Genomic DNA, 23,915 nt, shown 5'->3' on the forward strand with positions numbered 1-23,915 from the left:
GTAATAATAATAATTTTTAATAATAATTTATTACTTATACCTCGCACATCTGGCCTGGCCTCCCCAGCCACTCTGGGCGGCTTCCAGCAGGAAATTAAAAACACAATAAAATTTCAAACATTAAAAACTTCCCTAAACAGGACTGCCTTCAGATGTCTTCTAAAAGTCAGATACAGTGGTACGTCGGTTTAAGTACACAATTGGTTCCGGAAGTCTGAAGTCTGAAGCGTACTTAACCTGAAGTGAACTTTCCCATTGAAAGTAATGGAAAGTGATGGAAAGTGGATTAATCTGTTCCAGACAGTCCGCGGAGTACTTAAACTGAAGCATACTTAACCTGAAGTGAACTTTCCCATTGAAAGTAATGGAAAGTGGATTAATCCGTTCCAGACGGGTGCACGGAGTACTCAACCTGAAGCGTACTTAACCCAAAGTATGGGTGTAAATGGTTCCGGAAGTCTGTACTTAACCTGAAGCGTACTTAACCTGAAGCGTACATAACCTGAAGTGAACTTTCCCATTGAATGTAATGGAAAGTGGATTAATACATTCCAGATGGGTCTGCGGAGTACTTAACTGAAAGTACTCAAACAGAAGCGTACTTAAATCGAGGAATGACTGTAGTTATTCCCTAGACATCTGATGGGAGGGTGTTCCATAGGGCGGGTGCCACTACCGAGAAGGCCCTGTAGGGGAAGAGAGGAATTGGCAAGCATTGCCTCTCAGCACTAGCAGTATCCCTATGGTGGATTGCAAAATGTTTGTGGATGGAAGATGCTGGATCCAATAAAATATCTCAAACAGGCTTCAGAACAAGTGCGGCATCCATTCTACATTCATACGGTCCTGGCATTCACTGTCCTTCTGCACCACCCACATGGAGCAATGTTCTTGGGTCCTTCAAGGACTAGTCACTAGAGCAAATTCCTTGTTTCGTGCCACATCTTTAGAGCAGATGCCTTCCGCCCTGTTCTGCTGCCATTGCATGGAGCTGTACAGGAAAACATGCACAGCGATACCACCCTCCGTTTACGCATGTTTACACATGTTCTGTTTGCCATCCCAAAATGGGGATGTGCTGTTCTGCTTTCAGTTGAAGAACATTTCTCCATACCCTTAGACAGCTACATCGCATTTGCTTCACAAGTAGCTGCGGGCTTGAAGCTTCTCAGATTCTTGATGGCTCCCATCCAAAGGTTTCTTATGACAGCTAGAAATCTCTTCATGTCCCTTGGATCTTCTTGCACTCCCACAAAGAGCCACCTGCTCCATTTTGGAGCACACTGGGATTAGCTGAGTGACAAAAGCAATTATTCTGCAGTAGATGAATGGGTTTTAGTGGACAATTGGCAAACGTAACAGAAGGACTTGTACTGTCGCCGTCACTAGAGATGTGTGAATTCCTACTTCACCATCCCATGCATAGCCCAAATCTGTCCCTTGTCCCATTAGAGGCATACAGAAGTAGGATTTTTTTGCTCTCTGAATATTTACTGACCAGAATTATTGACATTTTCATCCACCCCCACTTCCAGGTCTGGTACTAAGCTGCTAGTTGTGTTGCTCATTGCAACTCCCTCATGTCACCAGTTTCCAGACTGATTGCCTACAAAACACTAAGGGACATTTAGTGATTTCCATTTTGCCCACCTCTTAAATGGTAAAGTTTGCCATTGTGGGAGAAGGAGAACGAGCTCATGCATGGTTCTGATAGCTGGCAGGCTTCCTCCCTCTCTGAAGGGGTGACCATGCCTGCAAATTGCATCCAATTATGACAGGGAAAATGTCACAGACTTTTTCTTTAAAAGCAGAACAAACCCCCCCCCCCCAACAAAACTTTAATGGAAACGCTGGAAGGATCTGCTAGCAATTTAGCAGGTTTAATCCCTCTGGAGGAACTCCTTTGCCTGCAAATTTCATACACTTATGTGAAAAGGAAAGACGATATACCCATTTTTAGATTCCCCATGGAAAGAAAGAGCTCGAGATTTAACAACGCTGATTCAGACCCTAATAACAACTCAAATTCGAATGATACAGTGCTACAGATACAAGGCAAATCTTTTGGCCAGTGCACAGCCCTATCTTTTATTAAGTAGATACCTGACATATTCCGTTTTGTTGGGAGAGTGGGACTTTTTACTTGGCCAAGTATAGGTGGTGTGTTGCTATAGTAGCTAATTGTTAAAGATGTCACATGGAAGCAGCTGCGTCAGAATAATGTTGTTGCAGTACAAATAAATAAATAAATAATCTTTCTGTAGCACTCAAGACTATTAATTAATTTGCCACGGAAACTGATGGTACATATAAGATGGGAGGGCCAAATTTAGAATGCCAGAACATTCCAAACTCATACATAAATTAGAATTTAGAGAATTTATCTGAGATACCTAGGGCTAACCTTAGTTATCCTCTGAAGATATATTTCCCATAGCTGCCAAGTCCGGGTCGTAAAGATCCAGGATCGGCAGCGCGCGCATGACCGGAAGTTGCGTGACGCAACTTCTGGTGGCGCTTCGCCCTTCTATGGGCATCAGAAAATGGCGGCGCCAGCGCCGGAAGTCGCTTCCGCGCATGACCGGAAACACGTGAAAGCGACTTCCGGCGCCAGCACCGCCATTTTCTGATGCCCGTAGAAGGGCAAAGCGTCACCGGAAGTCGCGTCATGCAACTTCCGGTCATGTGCGGAAGCGACTTCCGGCGCCAGCGTCACCATTTTCTCGTGCCCATAGAAGGGCAAAGCGGCACCAGAGAAATGGCCGCCGGGAAGAAGTGAATTTAAGGGAGAATGCCGGGATTTATCGCCAAACGGGATACCGCCAGGAAACAGTAAGAAAAAAGGGGGTTTCCCGGCGGATACGGGATACTTGGCAGCTATGATATTTCCATATATTGCAGTGCTTGAGCTACTTGGAATGGATGTGCGTATTTGCATGACTGAGAAACAAATTAAACAATTTTCATTATTATTTTAGCTGTTTACTTGGGAGTAAAAAAAAAAAAGGAGTGGCCTTTCCACATGAGGTTTTATCAAGAAGTTCCAGTGCACTTCTGGATATTGATTTATTGCCGCTTAGATGTAACTAACATTTCAAGTAATCCATACTGGTTTAAATTTACATTGGGTCTTTTAATAAAACCACTTGCACCCTGGGGATTTTTCAAAGGGATAAACACCCAAGATTAATCAGCCCAGGCACAGTATATCGTTAACATTTAAGCACTGTTCATTGCATGTATTTGTGTATGTGGTGTGTGTGTGTGTGTGTTTTAATAAAAAGAACACAACTCTTTAGCCTCTCTATTACATAGCCATTGAGCAGATGCTTCATTCAGGACACAACCCTATGGTTCTATGGAGAGAATCCCGGAGATCATAGAAGTTTGTGGATCACTTTCCCTATAGGTGGAAAGGGATATCTGCGGGTGGAGCCAGAGGCCCACTCATAAAACATTCTTTTGCAACTTTGGAAGTGTGATTATGGCTGCACTGTTGGTAAATGAGAGCAGAAGGAAGGGGAAAGGAGTGTGACAGGGACATGTGTGTGCATGTGCTTAGGTGGTTGTCCCTGTTCTAGAACATGACAGCCCAGGGCAGTCTTGAGCAGGTCGCACGCCCTGGCGCTGAGGGGCGGAGATCGCTCTGGCACCCCTGCCCTCGCAGGGTGCAGCATGGCTTCCGCGCGGCTTTGCCACGCAGCGCCCTGCCTACCAGCCCGGCACCCCGCGCCACCGGGACTCTACCTAGAGCCGGCCCTGTGACAGCCCTAAACTTGCAGAATCAGAATGAAAGACTTTCTCTGCCATTCATCTGGAAGCAGAATCACTTGGCAAAGAGGAGTAAGATGCTGAGTTTAGATTCTAGTATGCTCTTGAGCAGAGCATGTATGGCCTTGGTCAAATCACCATCTTCATCACAACATCTTGCAGGCAAGTTGTGTGGCAATGTCCCTCCCTCCTCGTGAAAATAAGACACAAGACACAAATGAATAGATTTAAGTGGGTGAATAAGGCCACAACTTTATTGGTTAGCTGGTGAGCAAGGGGCAAAGAGGCAGATTTCCCGCCTCCGGGTTGTTTAAAAGGAAGCAAACCCCGCCCCCGGCCGACCCCATTGGTCGGCCTGGGACTGACGGAGGCGGGAACGGCCAAGCGCGAAGGGGCTGAGCTCTCAGCCCCATCGCGAGAATTCAGTCGGGCCTGCCCACAACACCACCTCCGTCGCAGGCGCGGAAGTGGTTTTGTGAAGATATGTGTGTGAAGAGAGGCAACATAGTACTGTATAGTTGTTAGAATGTCAAACTAGAACTAAGGAGACCTAATAATAGATCTTAGCCAGGGCAGAATGGTTTCATTTGCTATTTCAAAAGAACACAACAAGCTAAGCATCCATTTTCTCCAAGTGGGTGTCTTGCATTTGTTGCTGAAGTTGTGAAAATATGTTTAAAACTGACTGTTCCTCTAGCAAAGCCACCATGATTTTGACCTATGGTTAGCTAGGCAAATCTAACAGTTCACATTAGTATCTATGTCTGCTTGCTAAATATCAAAACAATTACATAATAGAATGCCAGTGGTGTCTCTCTCTGTACTTTATCTGCAGCAGTGACATAACTGCCTTTTATGCAGCTCACTGAAATTGGAGATTTATTGCTGCTTCTTTTTTCAAAGGGCCATTACCATGTAATTTTAACTTACTCTTATTAAAGGACTTACATCATAAGCAATTACTGGAGAAAACCTTGGAGCATGGATTTATTCAAAATTTTATAGCATGATTAATTTGAGTGTGATGTCATACATAAATCACATCTGAAGGAAATGAGAATCCACCAAGGCCTGATCCTGTTATCCTTTGTTCTGTAGTGTGTGCCAGTGAAATCATTGGGGTTGTCTGTGGAGTAAAACAAACTCCACAAACACTTTTGTATGAGGCTACAGTCCTATAACCACTTACAGTACTTGCCTTGGAGGAAACCACATTGCATTCAATGAGACTTACTTCTGAGTAGGCATGTATAGGACTCCACAGCAAAAATTTCAGGACCTTCCAAAATATTCATATAATCAAGGGTGGGAATTAAATAATATTAACATAAAGTGACCTGGAAGAAGGAGAAGGGCAGTGTGTTTTGAATTAAGACAAAAGGCAATCTGTACTGTACTCACTAAATTCATGAATGTTTAGAATTTGATCAGGAATGAGCAGAGAAAAATACTTTTAAATTCATTCTAAAATTGACTGCATTCACAAACAATTCAATGTATATTTGAGTTGATTAAGTGATTCCACAAACACATATTGAACATCAACTGAAAAAGCATTGGAGGGGAAAGGTACATTCATACATTCTGTGGGCCTTTTGATGCAGGCATATGATATATTGGAATAAGGAGAATTCAGCGTAACAAAGCTCCCTCACTAGTGAAGAAGAATAAGCTTTCTGCACAAAGATATAATTTTATCACAACAAAGTACATTAAATTCTGCTTTCGTTTAGCATTTCTAGCCTTGCTTACACAGCTGTCCCAGCTCATAATTGCTACTTGGTACATCCCTACATTCAACCATTTCCATTTTAGCTGCCAATCACAAAGCCAACATGTTCCACTATGACATCCATCTGCAGTGGATCTCTCTTTAAATAGTGGCTCGTCTGCAGGCAGGAAGCAGTGATGAAAGCTGACAATATGGATTTAATAATTCAGCATGCAGAATAATCTGCTGTCCAATGAAAAATTGGGATTTCAGGTGTCTTTTTTTATTTCATGCCACGTATTGGTTCCATCTGATTTTAAATTGCATTCTATCTACTATTCCAACATATATATCCTGTCATCTGCATTTGAATGAATCACCTACTTACATAATGTAATATTCAACAGAAGAAACCAACTCAGTCTTGCAGACATGTTTCCTCCTGTATTTTCAACATGTAGAATTTGAAAGGTAATTGCACAGCCCTTAAAATGACATTTTGCCATTTTATTCAAAATAAAGGAAAGGCCCGATCCTTTGTAAGTTAACTTAACATAAATGAAATATTTTAAGGGAATGATCCCTTGCACTAAGTACAACTTTGCAGGTTTGAACCCTGTGTATTGATTTTTCTCAACACTCACCAGTTCTTGAACAAATACAGCATGCAGCAATGCTGTGGTCACAAATTTCCTGAACGCTAAAATGAAATAAAGGTAGTAGAATGAAATAGTACACCCATATTTGACAGCAGTTCAAAACCAGATGTCTGTTGGTCGTGGCTCTTGTCAAGACATGCTTTTTATATGTTCAGGTCAGAATTCTGGTGAATGTTGACCTTTGCATGCAATTCATAGAAGTTGAGATTTTCTGGTTAATGTCCGATTCTGTAATGGGGAAATGTTGATAAAATTTCTCTGTTCTCAGCTGCTCTCAGTGGCAAATCTTGCTAATGTCAGTTTGCATCTAGAGATATGGCCTTCCGCAAATAGTAGGATTCCTTCCATTTGTGGAGGAAGCTCTGATCTAGTGGAAAGTTCCACTGGAGGTGGAGGCAAAGGAAGTGATTTTTGCTGATTCCACTTTCCCTTGGCAGCCCCAACTGTCACCTATCATGCTGTTGCAAAGGGTCTCCCAACCTCTGGCTTTTCAGGATCGACAGAAGGCTGAAGGGAGAATCAGCAAAAGTGGTCTCTCCCGCTTTCTCCTGTGAAGCATCCTGTGAATAGAACTCCACTCATGGGAGAGCAGGATCCAACCCATGACAATTTTCTAGGATTTCTTACTTACTGGCTAAAAAGATAATAACAACTGGTAAATGTCAACAACAATCTGTTCTTCTGCTTTACACCCATGAGACCCATTTTTTCTTTCTCCCTGACATAAATGGGAATATTGGCAGCAAACTTTGTGACACAATCAGCTTGGGCCTATTATTCTCATGCTGTAAACAAAACACAACAATACATGTAAATTTTTATGATTATTTAATGCTTGCTGGAGTAATTAATTGTCGTTTTAAACTTAGGCTGATGCAGAAGTGTGTTCTGTATTAAAATGTGATATTAGGAAGGGAACAAAAATGGGAGGATGTTTTAGTAGGTACGTGAAATTTATTTTAATGGCCAACTGTTTACAGGAAATGTAAACTAAAGATACAGCTAGAATAAAAATGCTTGACTTAATACAGGGACAGAGGTGAAGGAATGAAGAGAAGAAACTGGAGGAAACTAAGAGAGGACACACCACTCATTGACTGAGCTTTGTTGCAGTTTCTCAAAGGAGCAGAGTCCAAGAAACTGGGGGTGGGGGGGAAGGCTCAAGTCTGTTCAAGCATTAGTTTGCACCACAGCAACTAAAGAAGCATCTTCTGCTTGGAAAGTGATATCTCCTTCCTTCTCTCCTTGACCTAGAACCAATGAAAACAGGAAGCAGAATGGGGACCCAGTGCCGCCACGGCCGCTTAAACCCTGCCCCCAAGCCAGCCCTATTGGCTAGCTGATGGGTTTGGCGCGGCAGCTGGGGAAAGCTGACACAGAGGGCCAAATACGCCCCCCCCTGCCGACGCGGGAAATGGCTCCCGCTCACAAGTCCTCCCCTCCAGCGCCAGAGCTTCATGCTCCGCCACCGGGGGCAGAGAGCAGGCGCGCTGCCCCCAGGGATGTAGCGCACGTTCTGGGGGCGGGGCACGCCACGCGCAGGGGCGGGATGCGCGTTCTGGGGGCGGGATGCGTGTTTTGAGGCAGGGTGCGCATTTTGGGGCAAGGCGCGTGTTTTGGGGTGGGGCGGGCAGCTGCGATGGCGCCCTTGGGATCAGGCCACTCAGGGCGGCCTGCCCCCACCGCCCCTGCTTCCCCGTATAAGCAGGAGAAGTCTTACAAAAGAATGTGAAGATCCAAATCACCTCATCAAAAACAGGTATTCCCAAGTGGTTTCATGAATCAAGTTGTGACATCCAGGTTTTTCAGTCTAACATTTCCAGATTGAAAAGATTGTTGCATTTTTATTGTATTGTTGAAGATTCATAGAATCATAGACTTGGAAGGGACTGCAAAGGACATCTAGTTCAGCCCTCTGCCATGCAGGAATCTCAATTAAAAGCACCTATGACAGATGCCCACTAAACCTCTGATTAAATACCTCCAGTGAAGCAGAGTCCCCCACCTTCCAAAATAGTTTGTTCCACTATCATACACCTCTTACTGTCAGAAAGGTCTTCCTGATGTTTAGTTGAAATCTCCTTTCTTGTAACAATGGTCATTGGTTCAAGTCCTACCCTCCGCAGCTGGAGAAAACAAGCTTGCTTTCCATGTGACCACCCTTAAGATATCCAAAGATGGCTATCCTATCTCCTCTCAGTCTGCTAAACATACCCAGCTCCCTCAACCATTCCTCCTTGATCATATTGGTCGCTTTCCTCTGCACATGTTCCAGCTTGTCAGCATCTTTCTTAAATTGTGGCACCCAAAACTGGACACAGGACTACAGGCGGGGTCTGGCCAAGGCAGAATAGAGTGGTACTATTACTTCCCTTGATCTGGACCTGATACTTCTGTTGATGCAGCCTAGAATAGCAGTAGCTTTTTTTTACTGCTGAATAATAAGCACAGCTTTTTTAAACTGCTGAATAATAAGCACAGCTGTCCATGGAGGCACAGGTTAATTCTGTGTCCAGGCCAGCTGTCTACCAGCTCCATCTGGTACGCAGGCTGAGACCCTACCTGCCCGCAGACTGTCTCACCAGAGTGGTGCATGCTCTAGTTACCTCCCGCTTGGACTACTGCAATGCGCTCTATGTGGGGCTACCTTTGAAGGTGACCCGGAAACTGCAATTAATCCAGAATGCGGCAGCTAGGCTGGTGACTGGGAGCGGCCGCCGAGACCACATAATACCCATCCTAAGAGATCTACATTGGCTCCCAGTATGTTTCCGAGCACAATTCAAAGTGTTGGTGCTGACCTTTAAAGCCCTAAACGGCCTCGGTCCTATATACCTGAAGGAGCGTCTCCACCCGCGTTGGTCAGTCCGGACACTGAGATCCAGCGCCGAGGGCCTTCTGGCGGTTCCTTCACTGCGAGAAGCAAAGCTACAGGGAACCAGGCAGAGGGCCTTCTCGGTAGTGGCGCCCACCCTGTGGAACGCCCTTCCATCGGAGGTCAAGGAGATAAAAAACTACCTGACATTTAGAAAACACCTAAAGGCAGCCCTGTTTAGGGAAGTTTTTAATCTGTGATATTTAAATGTATTTTGGTATTTGTTGGAAGCCGCCCAGAGTGGCCGGGGAAACCCAGCCAGAAGGGCGGGGTATAAATAATAATAATAATAATAATAATAATAATAATAATAATAATAATAATAATAATTGCATTTTGAAAATGTGCCTACAAATAAGCTTATCTATTGATATTAGCATCACTGATATTAGTATCACTACTACTACTACTAGTAGTAGTGTCTACTGGCGAAACCGTGACTCAAAGTTAGAATGGGATATTTTCCCCACAACACTTAAGGAGCTTCATGTTTTCTGCATTGCAAAGCAAATATACCATTATTTTGTATAATATGCTTATAGTTACTCTGAATTATCATTCCTTTTCGTTAAAGTCAAAGTGGAAATGTGTTGTTCCAGTTTGCACATTGAGGTCAGGTGTTGGGGCATATCCAGGTTTTGGGGGTGGGATTCATACTGGCAGATTCAGGTCTTGTAATTACAGTGGATTCAGAGGTCTTCTGCTACAAACCCACCTCTGCAAAAGATTGGACTTTTTAAGATAAGGAAAGTAAGAGGAAATGCATGGGAAAGTATGTAATGATGCTCGCTTTGACACAATGTCATCTAGCCTACCTTCAGGCAAACCAGGATGAACGTCCAGTAAAAGAGGTTGTTTGGAAGCACCCTGGGTTTTATCTTGCTAAATGACTGGGACAGTGAAGACCGGTTTCCAATACAACTTTACTTTTCTGTCCATTGTAGAAGGAAATCTACACTTTGGGGCCTAGGACTAAGACCTGAGGGAAGCATCCTTTCTCCTCCAAATGTGAATTTTGTGAAGCAACTAAATTAGAGAGCATACAAGGCTGACTTCTATCAGATCACACTTTTGACCTAGCCCACTATTGTTTGTTCTGACTGGCTCTCCAGACAGATGTCTTTCTATCACCTGCTACTGGATCCTTTTAACTGGAGAGGCCATGGACCAAGCCTGGGATATTCTTCCTGCAAAGTGTGTGCTCTGACACCGAGGTGGTTCCTCATCTGCTTAGACCGCCCTCTACTTATAGTTTTACAAATTTCACTTTATCATCATTTTTGGCCTCTGCTTTCACCCTACGTGGCATTTTACACATTATGCAAATGAAAGCCTGTGTTTGCCATTGAGTGGGTGGGAAGCTGTAGGCAATCATGGCTGCCTGATGGCTGTTTCCGTATTTGTAAACATGAACAAAAATCATATGTTGCATTTTTTAGGTGCATACTTACAACATTTTAGGTGTGATCTAAGCATGCAATGTATGGAGTCAGCTTTACTTAAGAGGTTCAACACTATGATTTCCGCAATGGTAGACTGAGGTATGATATTTGAACTTGCTCAATGCCACAGGATGAAACCATTGGAGAAGTGGCAACTGGATCCAGGTCCCCAGGTTCAAATCCTGACCCATTTTGATAATAGTGGAATGACAGCTGCAAAGTAGCTCACTTAAGTAGATTTTTCCCCCATCAAGAAAAACACTCTCTTTTTTTAAAACAAATGTTGTATGTTCAGAGTGCAGGGGGTCTCTGGATTTGGCTCCAGAAAAATGCAATGATAAGAAAAGTATCTGCCCACATATATTGCCCTGTGGAAAAGTTCACAATGTAAACCGTGCAGAAATGACTGAATGTGTAGTGAGCCAGAATGAAAACAGCTAGAGGTTCCATTGTTGCTATTAGTAGGAGTTAATCACTGGTACTAGTTAATAACAGATATTATTTGCAATAGTATAATGAGATCATATACAAGCTGCTTGAGGTTGTTGATTTACACATGTATTTAGCTTTTTAACCCACTCTGTCCTGAAAGCTTATGTATATATGTTTACTTTTTGAATTCTTAGCATATCCTGTTGTTAAAGAACTCAAGGAACACATTATATTATGGAGTTAGCTAGACCAAACAGACCCCATGGCAGGACCATCTACATTCCAGCTTACATCCCTACACATGCACACACACATTAAGTGATCTACACTATAGATCAATCTACTAAAGTGAAGCTGCACCACAAAAAAGTTGTTGCAAACCTCAGGACAGACAGAACCATTTAAAAACTAAAATACAGGAACTAAAATTATGGATTCCTGGCCCCTCCACCAGAAAGCTTGGTCAATTTCATAAAGCAGAGTTCATACAGTTGTCTGCTTTATGTGTCCCTATCATTGTATGACTCATGACCTCATGCTTCTTTTTTTCACACAAAGTAACATACCAAGAAAGGTCTTGGTAAACTGTCCTAATCATAAACTTCAGATGTATATTTATATCCACTGCTATTGAATCATAGCCTCTCTGACTGTCATGCTTCTTGATGTAATTCAATGCTACCAAAATAATCTGGAGATTATAGCTAGAACAAAGGAATGTGAGAAAGAGTGATGTGTCAAGTTCATTTGAAGGATAAAGTGAAAATCTGGTTACTTGGTGAATTTCCTGTTCTCTTTTACATTTTCCCCCTCAATTTGCTTCCTGAATATGTAAGGTATATAAGAGTGTCAAGCTTCGCCTAAACTTTAAGCCCACAGGGCACTCTCATGTGAGATCGATTCTGGCACAGTGGATGGCAAGAGACTCATGGAAGTTTTGTTTAAGCATAGGTAACTATTTTGTCATGGGGCATTACATTAGATACCATGACTGGTATTAATTTTCACAGAATATCTTACTCCATTAGAATCATGGGAGGCCATTGTTTCAACACAGAACTCTTTGTTGCAGAGGGAAAACTATTTCCTTCGCTTTTAAAAAAGAAAATTTATACAACATCCCTAATAATTCTTACCTATGCCCTTTCCTCCATCATAAATAAATGAAATGAAAGGTTCCCTTGGAGACCCATAAAGCAATGAAGTTGCTAATTCTTTTTACCCATGTTCCACTCTTTTCTCATCTGTTCATCTTCCTCTTCTTCTCTCTTTTGAATCACATCTTCCTGGTCACCTCTCCTCACTCTTCCTGCCAGTAAAATATTTCCCTTGCATTGAAATGGCTCTTCACATTTTTGTTACCAGTGGGGGACTTATGATTGCCAACCTTTGAGAAATTCTTCAGTGAACAATTTGTATGCAAGTGCCCACATTGCTGTGGCTTTTGGACCTTCCATATAGTCTTCCTGAATGCAAGGATGACCAATCTTAAACAAGGCTGGTGGACCTCAAGAGTATTGCAAACAATGAATTTAAAGAGGTCAGTTATCAAGGGGTTGTCAGTTCTATTCACTATCTCATCATGTAACACAAAATAAAGACTATGGTGCACTTTGCTTCAAGTTATTTGGATGGTGTTAACGTGATATGTTCACCGTACACTCAGTATAACTTTTTGCCATTGAATTTCTAGGTGGTTTTGAAGTGTCAATAACAAATGATGCAAATATCATCCTGCCCTAGGACTGCTGTCAGTTGAGATTTCATCCCTTTTCACCCTTTTTTTACTGCCTCCACATATTTCCCTGCCCTTCGTGCCTGTCTGTCCCTTTGCCTCTCTCATTTCCCTCCCATCACTGCTGACCAGGAAGCTGCCTTTATCATTACCCGGTATAGGAAATTCTCTTTCAGACACAGCTAGCACAGAGTGGCATCAGTCAAAGTGGCTAAACACATGTATTTGGGGAAGTTGGGGGCTGAAGAAGGAAACAACATTTGCTTCAGAGAGCATCTTGCAGTCAAAATAAACAGCTTCCGTTTAACATTGATATAGGAAATCTAGTGACACCAACTATCCCTTTCCATACCTACTACCACCTCCCTGTTTAGGTCTCATCGAGCTGAAATGCTCTGGAAAATGGAATTTACAGGATTCACTAGCCTATAAGTAAGTTCCTCTGAAATCAAACAGAAATTACGGGAGTTTATACAAGATGCGAAATATTCAAGGTCAAACTGCTGACTCTTGCTGGGTTTCATCAGCTACTCACTTAAACTCTCCTTATGTGAAAGTTTTGCTACATATCATTGGGGGGCTATTCAAAAGATCTGTTGAACTGTTTTATAACCATACCTAGACAGGGAAGAAATCTAGGTATTTAGACACTGTTTATACCTCAGGTCAGCAGCTAATTCATTTCAAGGGATGGTCACTTTGGGGAAGATTTGGAGGGTAGTAGATTCTTTCCTCAAAGTAGACTGCAAGCAAGCTGTTGCAAGGGCACCACTTCCCCTTCTAGACATGCCTGACCTATCTTTGCAACAGGGGAAAAAGGTTTTCAGATTAAGAACTAAGCTTTGTTTAACATTTACGCAAAAGACTCATACAGTGATACAGTATTTGTGACCTCCACATACCTATGAAGAAATAATACAGCAATATGGTTGATACCAGAAAATACCAGGTCATCAGACCTTCATAAGCAGCAGTTCTTCTGCCTTTATTTCTAGGACAAGGTAAAAGGTAAAGGACCCCTGGACGGTTAAGTCCAGTCAAAGCCGACTCTGGGGTTACGGCGCTCATCTTGCTTTCAGGCCGAGGGAGCCGGTGTTTGTCCACAGACAGCTTTTCCGGGTCATGTGGCCAGCATGACTAAACCGCTTCTTGCGCAACAGAACACCATGACGGAAACCAGAGTGCACGGAAATGCTTTTTACCTTCCCGCCGCAGTGTTACCTGTTTATCTACTTGCACTGGTGTACTTTCGAACTGCTAGGTTGGCAGGAGGTGGGACAGACCAGTGGGAGCTCACTCCATTGCGGGGATTCAAACCACTGACCTTCTGATCTGCAGAGGCTCAGTGGTTTAGACCACAGTGCCACTCTGCTGCAACAAAACACTGCAGTGTGGAATGCTCCTGTTCAGTATATCAGCCAGCCATGGTACTTCCAGGTACTCCATTCTACTTCCCTTGTCCCCCAGATTTTCTGTTCCCTCCACAATAGTTGGTCAATGTTCTGTTGAGAATGTTCAATTCTTGTTTGGCTGTTTTTAGATCCACCTGGACTTTTTCTAAAGAGTTTTTGAACTTCTGCAAATCTTAGGTTGGTTCCTGCTGAAACCTCTCTCTTATATGTGGCTGCTTCTGCTATGGTTACATAAGGATTCACACTCAGAATGAGTAAGCTATTAGTCTAGGAGATAATTGTTCTCAATCACAGGATTGGCCTTTATTCATTAGGTTACAAATAAGTACTTGTTTTTTCTGGATTTTGTATCTGTACTATGTGAGAAATATTATGTCAAGCAATATTTCATTTAAAACACCTGCCTGTAAAGCTTTAAAATTAATATAGAATAAATTCACAGGTATCTGTAAATTTATTGATAGGAATTGGTGGTTTTTTCAAGCACAAGTAGCTATACTTTATAGCAGTTTTTAGATCATTCCTTTCTTTTTGGACATCCAATGCGAGAAAGAAAACAGACCCATATGGATGACTCTGTCATAGACAGCAAGGTTGAAATGCTGAATCGTGTCCTTCAAACACTTCCTAAGAAATATTGATGTCTGCATGTGAATATGTGGGCACTGATGGGGGGCATGCAACACACACTCATGCATTGGGGTGGGATAAAAAAAAACCCTGTTCTATTCAATATTTGTGTAATAAATACTTTACTGTATAGTTTTAGGATTCTTTCATGGACAACTCTAGGACACAAGAAAAATTAAAATGTGGTGAAGAGTTGGTCACAATTGTAACCCAGGGGTAAGGTGAATCACTGCAGGAGTTTTGTATCCCCAAAGGATTCAAAATCCCCAAAGATGTGAGATTCAACTTCAGCCCCACAGTCACATGTTTATTACAGGACAATTGTGTATACCTAAATATAAAACCATTTGAAAACTTCCAAGCCTAAATGTACAGTGATTTGCAAGCCTTAATTTGATGCAGGCATTTAGAACTATACAGTTCTTGATTAAAACTGTGCATGCATTTTTCCTAGATGAACACTATTTGGTGCAATTGACTTTTTAAAAAAATAGTGTGTATGTAAATGAGCCTATTGATTCTTCTTCATGGCTTCTGTAGCTAGTTTGAGGTCTTTGTGGTGTTTTCTATTAGATTACCACAGCACAGATCTGAGTACTCCTTCATATACACATCCATTAGTTTCTATTTGCATTATTAGGTGCTGAAGGTCTGCTAATATATCCATTAATAGCTATGAACATATTAAACAGAAAGCCTTTTTTAAATTAAATGCCTGCATGTTGTCTTACACCTTATAGACAATGCAAAACCTGCATATAAGGTCATGAATTAAAGGAAAATTAGCCATTTGCAACAGCTTTTGGAGTGGACAGCGGCAAATGCAATCCAAAGACTTAATACACCCCACACACCCATATCAAAAACCCAGCTAAAAATGGACTGTAAAAGAAACAAATTAAGAGAACAAAAATTATCCAGCTATATCTTTCGACAGAGGTAGTTATAAATAGAATGCATGATTGTTCATTACCAGAATCGATAACAAGTCACACCAAAACCACGAATTACAGCCCACAGGTGCTTTCTAGGGGTTTTGCCCCTATGGTCAGATGAAGCCTGAGCAAGAGGCCATTGATACAACTAGCTCAGCAATGTGTTTTGCCCTGACTAGCAGTGGATCTCCAGGATGTCTTTCACAGCTCTGCTGCCTGAAACCATTTTAACCAGAGGTGCCACAAATTCCACTTTCAGAACGAAAAGCATGTGCTTCAGCCACTAAGCTACAGCATCTCTTCAAATATAGGATCTTTGCTCTGCACAATGCCAGCTGGGACATAACATGCCTGGTCCTAGTCTGTGTGTAATTCAGTATCTATGGGGGAAGAGGGGAGACTCCATCTCAAATCCAGTTTGTGTTCATATTACTCTTTCTTAGAGAAAGCCAGCAGGATATGTCTGAAAAAAACAACTATTTGACCTTCTCTACAGTTTCATGTCCCCTTGCAAAATATCACTGGGATCCAAGTGTTGCTGCTCAAGAACACCATTATTTTATGATCTAGCAAATATTTAATTCATATTTACTACACACTATGCAAAGACTCACAGCTTTACATATTAAACTTGCTAATGTGGTACGAAATCTCTGAATAGTATATAATGAGGAGTAATCAAAAAGAGCCAAGCCAAAGCTCTCCCTCTACACATCTCATTCATTCCTTTGCCAGCTTGGCACCATTTTCCATTTTAAGATATGTGCTGAGCTTTATGCTTCCAGTAAGTAACAAAATTTGTTTTCTGTGCCCAGTAAGTCATCTCGTGTTTGTCATCAAATTGGCTGCTCCTCATGTATACAACCATTTTCCAAGTATCTCTTCATGTTTTGCATTCTCTACCCACACAAATATATTTTCATTTTTTGTCTTGTCTATCCACACAAGCATGCACTCAGGAATAAAACAATCATGATAGTGGATGGGGGAAACAACAGCAACCATACTGTTAACACACATACATACATACACCCGTCCACTTAAGACCTCAGAAAAGTGAAGCAACTTTTCCCATTCAATCTTCCTCTTCATTTTCCCCACTGGCTCAAACAAGCAGCTGCATGACATTTCACTGGTCCCCACTGACGTCAGTGTGTGTTTGGCTGGTGACATCAGAGGGAGCAGAATCTGTCCCTAGATTAGCATCTTTCACCCCATCAGCAAAGAGACCAATTTTTCAACGTCTATTGTCCATCTTGTTCACATTCACATTAATAAGCTGAACACAAAACCCATTTTCTGTTGCTTACAAATGCTGGCATGAGGAAGAAGGAATCTTCCTGCTGCTCTGCAACAAGATATACCTTGCATGCGTGTCTTGATATGAGTCACCTCAGTTTAATAAAGAAATGCAATTGCTAAAGTGAAGACTGAACCTGGAGCATCATATCTGGCCTTTGGGTTGGAAATCAGATAAAATAAAATGCCATTCAGCTCAATCAAAAAACCCATCATACAAGCCTTCAGTCAAGTGGCTGTAGTAATGAATACCTCTTCACTTTGTTGAGAAAAATAGTAGGTAACTCAGTAGAGAAATTTGACTACAAAATATTGCTCAGGCAATTACTTGGGTGACTATCATAAGATGTCTACTTAAAATGGATTGCAATATTGGGTCTTTGTTACTGTATAAGGTTCAATCTCCTCCTGGTGTGTTATGCCCTTGTATCTGCCCTTGTTCTGAAGCGCTGCCTTCACTCATGTGGTGCCAGCCTTAAAAGGCACGTGGCTTCCCTTACCTGCCCTTAAGTGGAGAGGCCCTGCATGGTTTGCAGCACATGAAATGCAACCAGGAACTGGTGAACAGCACCGAGTTAAAAACCCTCTTAGAGTTTATGTAAATAAGGTATTCTGAGTGCCGGTTGTTTGGCTTACCCTTGCATATCTGGAGGAATAGGGATCCTCAAATAGTGCCCAGATACGGGGCTGCCACCTCTTCCAAAAGCCCCCAGGCCTTCCATCTGGAGAATCACTGAGTGCCAGGCGTTTAGTCATCTCCAGCTCCTCCTCACCATCACCTGAGTCTCCAGTGCCATCTGCATCTCCATCATCAGCACTATTATCCAGAGGTGCCCCACCAAAACTGTCAAGGGCCTCTTCAGCATCACGGTGCTGCCTGTAGGTCATCCAACAACAGGGCTCCACATCGGTTTCATCGATGCCCCAGAAGGCCAGCTCCTCCTCATATAGAGGTCCACAGACATCTGCTGGGCAGTGCAGCTTACCTGTGCGGTAGTAGTTCAGGATATGGGCAAAGACACCTGGGTGCCGGTCAAAGAAGAACTCATCTGTGCGGGGGTCATAGTCAAAGTGACTGTGGGCATCCGGCTCTGCGATCCAGGCCAATCGAGTGCCGGGCAAGGTGCGTAAGGTGCTGCGGTAAGTCTGATGCCTGGTCCCTCCCACATTGATCACAATGCGATCGCTCTCATCGCCCTGGCCCATCTCGTCTCTTATTAGGCATGTCGTGGACTCATACAAACAAGCACAACACACAACAAGCACATAAGGGGGCGTCTGCTCATCTGCAATCAATAATTTGATACCTTTCCTATGTGGGGAAGAGGTGCCTCTATCAAGGGCATCCACTGGTCTTGGCCTCTTATACCCTTCACTCCCACAGAGGCAAAGTCAAGAGTACCAGTGAAAGTTAATGATGGCAGATTTGGGTTCTTTGCTGGCAAATTAAAACTCATACAAGCATAATTTAAAATTAGAATATGCTGGATATCCAAGAGCAGTGATTGTGAGATATGGTTGGGTAGGTAGGGGTGAGTGTCAGAGTGGGGAAGGGGGGGGGGTTGCTTCCTCAGTTAAGATGTATGAATTAATAAATCTAGTGGGACATAGCTGACCTACAAGGCGGGTTCAGTGGGGAAGATTGGTGGTGGCAGGGGCATGCAACAAGAGGCTGGAGGCAGTGGAGTAAGGGGTCCACAACACAACACACACATACGCATACACAAATAAGGTGGGAGGAAGAAAGTGGGCAGATACCAATGCCCAGCTGCAGCAATCAAACCCAATCTCTTGAAGATGCTGATGTTTGTAAAACAAAAATCGTTCTGTACTGGTGTCCTAGGAGCAGAGGCAGGAGCAAGAGGTGGCTGCTAGGAAGAGCTCAACACGTAGCAATCCTAATATTTAGGCAGGGTTGTGAAAAACCACAACCAGCAACTAAATGGATGGTGATAACGACGTAGCAATAACAAATCAGCAATGGAATATAGAGAGAGAGAGATATAGCTGACAATTCTCCAGATGTAGCTCTCCGATTCAAACAAAAGACCACCAAATCCGTAAGCGTCGCCTTCAATCTTCGCTTCTTCTTCGGCTCCCTCCTTGTTGATGCCGATCACACTTTGCAGCCGCTCGAAAGGCGCCTTCGGCTCCTGAGCTTTGGCCGGATCGCCCCCCACCTTCCCCGCCACCAGCGGTGACTTAGGCACGCGACGTGGGCTCGCCTTTGCTTAGGGCAGCGTGGTGCTGAAATGGATAGCGCTTCGCAGCCCTTGACTAGTAGCGCTTCCCTTGAAGGGAGGCTTCCACTGGGGATGGATGGAAAGGCGGGGAGAGGGGTTGAAAGGGAGGTGGGCAGGCAAAAAGGGATCAGGAACGGGGGTCTTTATTCCTCTTTCCCTACGTGTCGGGCTAAGGCGAGCAGGCGATCCAGGCAGCTTGGGGAAGCCTCAGGTGGATTGTGCTGAGGGAGGTGGACAACCAGCGCGTCTCTCTCTGTCTGCTCCTCCCTCCCTCGCGCCCGCCGCCCAAGAGCTCTCGCAGGTGGTGCTGAAGGAAGGCTGGGTGCCAGAGAACTCGCCGCCGCCGCCGCGCTTGCCGTTCTTCGCTGCTTCGTCCAGCCAGCTCGGTCTCCGGACACTTCAGCACCGCGCAGGCGCACTGGGCTCTGAATAGAGCAGTTCTCCCCGGGTCCTAATGCAGCGCGGGGAGGCAGCGCCTGGCAGCTTCACGCGCGCCAGTGTCACCTGGAGTGGAAAGGCAGAAGCAGAGAGAGAGAGAGAGAGAGAGAGAGAGAGAGAGAGAGAGAGAGAGAGAGAGAGAGAGAGAGAGAGAGAGAGAGAGAGAGAGAGAGAGAGAGAGAGAGAGAGAGAGAGAGAGAGAGAGAGAGAGAGAGCAAGGCGGCTAAAGGGAGGGTGCGATTTTCTCAGCCAGGAAGGGAGGGAGGGGGCGGAGGGGATCTCACCTCTGAATGGGATGTCACACAGCTGGAGAAGATCCCGGGGCTCTAGAGAAGGCAGCGGTCCCGATTCGGATCTCTCCCTCTGAATGAATGGATGGGGGGGGGCACCGGAAAGACCCCGGTGTTGGGCCACCTGGTGCTTCTCTCTGGAAGACTCAAGAGCGAGAGGCAACGTGCTGAGCCAGAGGGAGCCTGGGATTGCCATTGTCTACCTTGCTGCCAGAGATTAATGTGGGGACTGCAGGAAACGGCAGGGCTGGGCCTGGCGAAGGGTCTTGCTAGCTTTCCTTTGGCTTTTTATTTCGAGAAAGACATAGAAAGGACTGCCTTGAGCCTCCTTTCGTCAACGTGAAAGGATGCACTCAGGCAATTTGGGGAGGGGTGTGTGAGGGAGGGGGGAAAGGCAGAGGAGCGGCCGCTCCTCTCAGCCCTTTGCCATAGAAAGCAGCATCTGAAATTAGCTCAGCAACCTTTGGAATGTTGCCTGTGAAAATCGCATCCCACTCCCCATCATCCCCTTTAATCAATATAGGCATTTTCAGATAGATGGGAAGGAGCGTTTTCTCTGACATCGGCTCCCTCTCATCAGAAGTGGCGATGAAGGAGGAAGACAGAAAGAAATGGCTGTTCCACTAGTGGCCAAGAGAGATCAGGCATATTTCCTGGCTTAAAAGAGAAGCAGAGAAATCATTTCAGGCCAGCTGAAAGAAAAGATAAATGTGAATGTGTTGCTTGATCTTCAGTGTCCAAACATTCAAACCATCTTCAAACATTTTCACTTCAAAATGAAAGCATTATTCTTGAGATGCCATGGGGAATTGGAAACCTGAGTTCCTAGGTATTATTCTTTATGATTTATGTTCCTAGGTCTAAAACCTTTTTTAAAAAAAAAAAACTTACTGAATTTTAATAGTGATTAAATAGAGATTTAAAACAAGAGAAGTTTCAAAGAGCAAGAAAAGAATGTGGAGGCTACAAATGTGGAGGCTTGAGGGCATCCTGAGCAAGTTTGCAGATGACACCAAATTGGGAGAGGTGGCCAATACCCCAGAGGACAGGATCACACTTCAAAATGACCTTAACAGATTAGACAACTGGGCCAAAGGAAACAAGATAAATTTTAACAGGGAGAAATGTAAAGTACTACACTTGGGCAAAAATAAAAATAAAAGGCACAAATACAGGATGGGAGACCCCTGGCTTGAGAGCAGTACATGTGAAAAGGATCTAGGAGTCTTGGTAGACCACAAACTTGACATGAGTCAACAGTGTGATGCAGCAGCTAAAAAAGCCAATGCAATTCTGGGCTGCATCAATAGGAGTATAGCATCCAGATCAAGGGAAGTAATAGTACCACTGTATTCTGCTCTGGTCAGACCTCACCTGGAGTACTGTGTCCAGTTCTGGGCACCACAGTTCAAGAAGGATACTGACAAGCTGGAACGTGTCCAGAAGAGGGCAACCAAAATGGTCAAAGGCCTGGAAACAATGCCTTATGAGGAACGGCTTAGGGAGCTGGGTATCTTTAGCCTGGAGAAGAGAAGGTTAAGGGGTGATATGATAGCCATGTTCAAATATATATAAAAGGGTGTCATACAGAGGAGGGAGAAAGGTTGTTTTCTGCTGCTCCAGAGAAGCGGACACGGAACAATGGATTCAAACTTCAAGAAAGAAGATTCCACCTAAACATTAGGAAGAACTTCCTGACAGTAAGAGCTGTTTGGCAGTGGAATTTGCTACCAGGGAGTGTGGTGGAGTCTCCTTCTTTGGAGGTCTTTAAGCAGAGGCTTGACAGGCATATGTCAAGAATGCTTTGATGGTGTTTCCTGCTTGGCAGGGGGTTGGACTAGATGCCCCTTGTGGTCTTTCCAACTCTATGATTCTGTGAAATCACAGCCCAGTTATAATCTGAAAATATTGCCAATTAGTCAACCTAAGGCCAGGATCCTGAAAACAATATGTGTGGGATGGAAGTAAGTTCCACTGGGAAATCTGTGGGCCTTATTTCCAACAAATAGTTTAATGGCTAATGGGGCACCAGCCCACAATCTGAACAAATGCAATAGATCCATTTTCCTAACTGGAAGCATGTTTGTGCCCTGGTCAACAAGATCTGTAGATGTTTTCAACAAAACACGCCCCTATTTTGCAAATAAATAATAATAATAATAATAATAATAATAATAATAATAATAATAATAATAATAATATATTTATACCCCGCCCTCCGCAGACAAGACTGGGCTCAGGGCAGCTAACACCGGATATAAAACAATTGATTAAAATACATCTTAAAAACAAGATTAAATACAACATTAAAATGTAGCCTCATTTCAATAGAAACTCAAAGCAAAAACTGTTTGGGGAAGAAAATGTCAAGTCTTCACCAGGCCAGCTATCCAGACTGATTCCACCTGGGCCAGAAAAAAGCCAGGGTAGTCCCCAAATATGAGTTCCATCACAGATAAATGAAAGAGGGGGAAGGGATCGAGTTGGCTCCAGGCCAAATGCCAGGTGGAACAACTCTGTCTTACAGGCCCTGTGGAAAGAAATCAGATCCCGCAGGGCCCTGGTCTCAGGAGACAGAGCGTTCCACCAAGCCGGAGCTAATGTTGAAAAGGCCCTGGCTCTGGTTGAGGCTAATCTGACTTCCTTAGGGCCTGGGACCTCTAGGGTATTGCTATTTATGGACCTTAAGGTCCTCCGCAGGGCATACCAGGAGAGGCGGTCCCGTAGGTATGAGGGTCCTAGGCTGTGAAGGGCTTTAAAGGTCAAAACCAGCACCTTAAATCTGACCCTGTACTCCACCGGGAGCCAGTGCAATGAAGTAGATCCATCCATTCCCCTGCATACGAAGGAATAGAGAACCTGCAATTACAACTCCCATAATCCTTGGCCATTGGGTCAAGGTTTCCAGCATCACCTGGAGTACCAAAGGTTCCCCATTTCTTCTCCAGACTAAGGGTGTACGACTACATTTACCCACTTCCTTCTAAATTCACTGATGCATTCATGTTAAGGAGATCAGGTTGCCTTTATTTAATATATAAAAGGACCAGGAATCATACACTATAAGGTTTATGGAAATAATGTCACTTGTACTCTGTCCTGTAATGTGAGGTACTACTGAGATACTATCAACCTAAGTAAAGGTCTTAATATTTCAGGTAATATTGCATAAAATTCAATTTTACAGCCCATAGTAGTGAAATGGACACAATGCATTATAAACTCTGCTATATTTCTTTGCTGTGTTAATTTATTATTTCTATATAGAGCTTAACTGGGAGACACTAGAAAGCACTAACATTTATGATGGACGGGAGTCACAGGATACATCTCCTCTGCATGAGACCATTTCTCAATCAGGAAAAAAATGGCAGAAATAATATTAGGTTATGTTAAGCTGCACATGCACACGGGTGGCACTGTGGGTTAAACCACAGAGCCTAGGGCTTGCCGATCAGAAGGTCGGCGGTTCGAATCCCCGCGACGGGGTGAGCTCCCGTTGCTCAGTCCCTGCTCCTGCCAACCTAGCAGTTCAAAAGCATGCCAAAATGCAAGTAGATAAATAGGTACCACTCTGGCGGGAAGGTAAACGGTGTTTCCGTGCGCTACTCTGGTTCGCCAGAAGCAGCTTAGTCATGCTGGCCACATGAACCGGAAGCTGTATGCCAGCTCCCTCGGCCAGTGAAGCAAGATGAGCGCCGCCCCAGAGTCTTCCGCGACTGGACCTAATGGTCAGGGGCCCCTTTACCTTTACCTTTAAACTGCACATACTTTGATTAAATACAGTTTTATAACAGCCTTCCCCAATGTGGTGCCCTACATATTTTTTTGACTACAGTTCCCACCAGCCCTATCCAGTAGTCCAACAACATTTGGAAGACATCAGGTTGGGGAACACTGTTATCGGATTGGGGCTGGACTAACTGACCTTGGAGTCACTTCCAACCCTTTGATTCTATAGTTGTAAGTCTGGAGTCTGGAGGAGGACTGCTAAAATTCTCCGGGCAGCTTAAAAAACAAACAAACCCCCAAAACACTTTTGA

General features: G+C 43.8%; 1 protein-coding gene across 1 annotated transcript in view; it reads right to left on the minus strand.

The window, feature by feature from the left end:
- The window catches only part of LOC132592332 (voltage-gated potassium channel KCNC1-like), an 89,685-nt gene extending 71,578 nt beyond the window's left edge, over nucleotides 1-18,107 (minus strand). The window contains exon 1 of the mRNA XM_088654307.1: nucleotides 17,538-18,107. Coding sequence (XP_088510433.1) covers nucleotides 17,538-18,107 — 570 coding nt within the window. The remainder of the gene's footprint in view (nucleotides 1-17,537) is intronic.
- Between the last annotated feature and the right edge of the window lie 5,808 nt (nucleotides 18,108-23,915).

This window comes from Zootoca vivipara, chromosome 1 (assembly GCF_965207765.1).
Source record: "Zootoca vivipara chromosome 1, rZooViv2.hap1.1, whole genome shotgun sequence".
NCBI classification, from domain to species: Eukaryota; Metazoa; Chordata; class Lepidosauria; order Squamata; family Lacertidae; genus Zootoca; species Zootoca vivipara.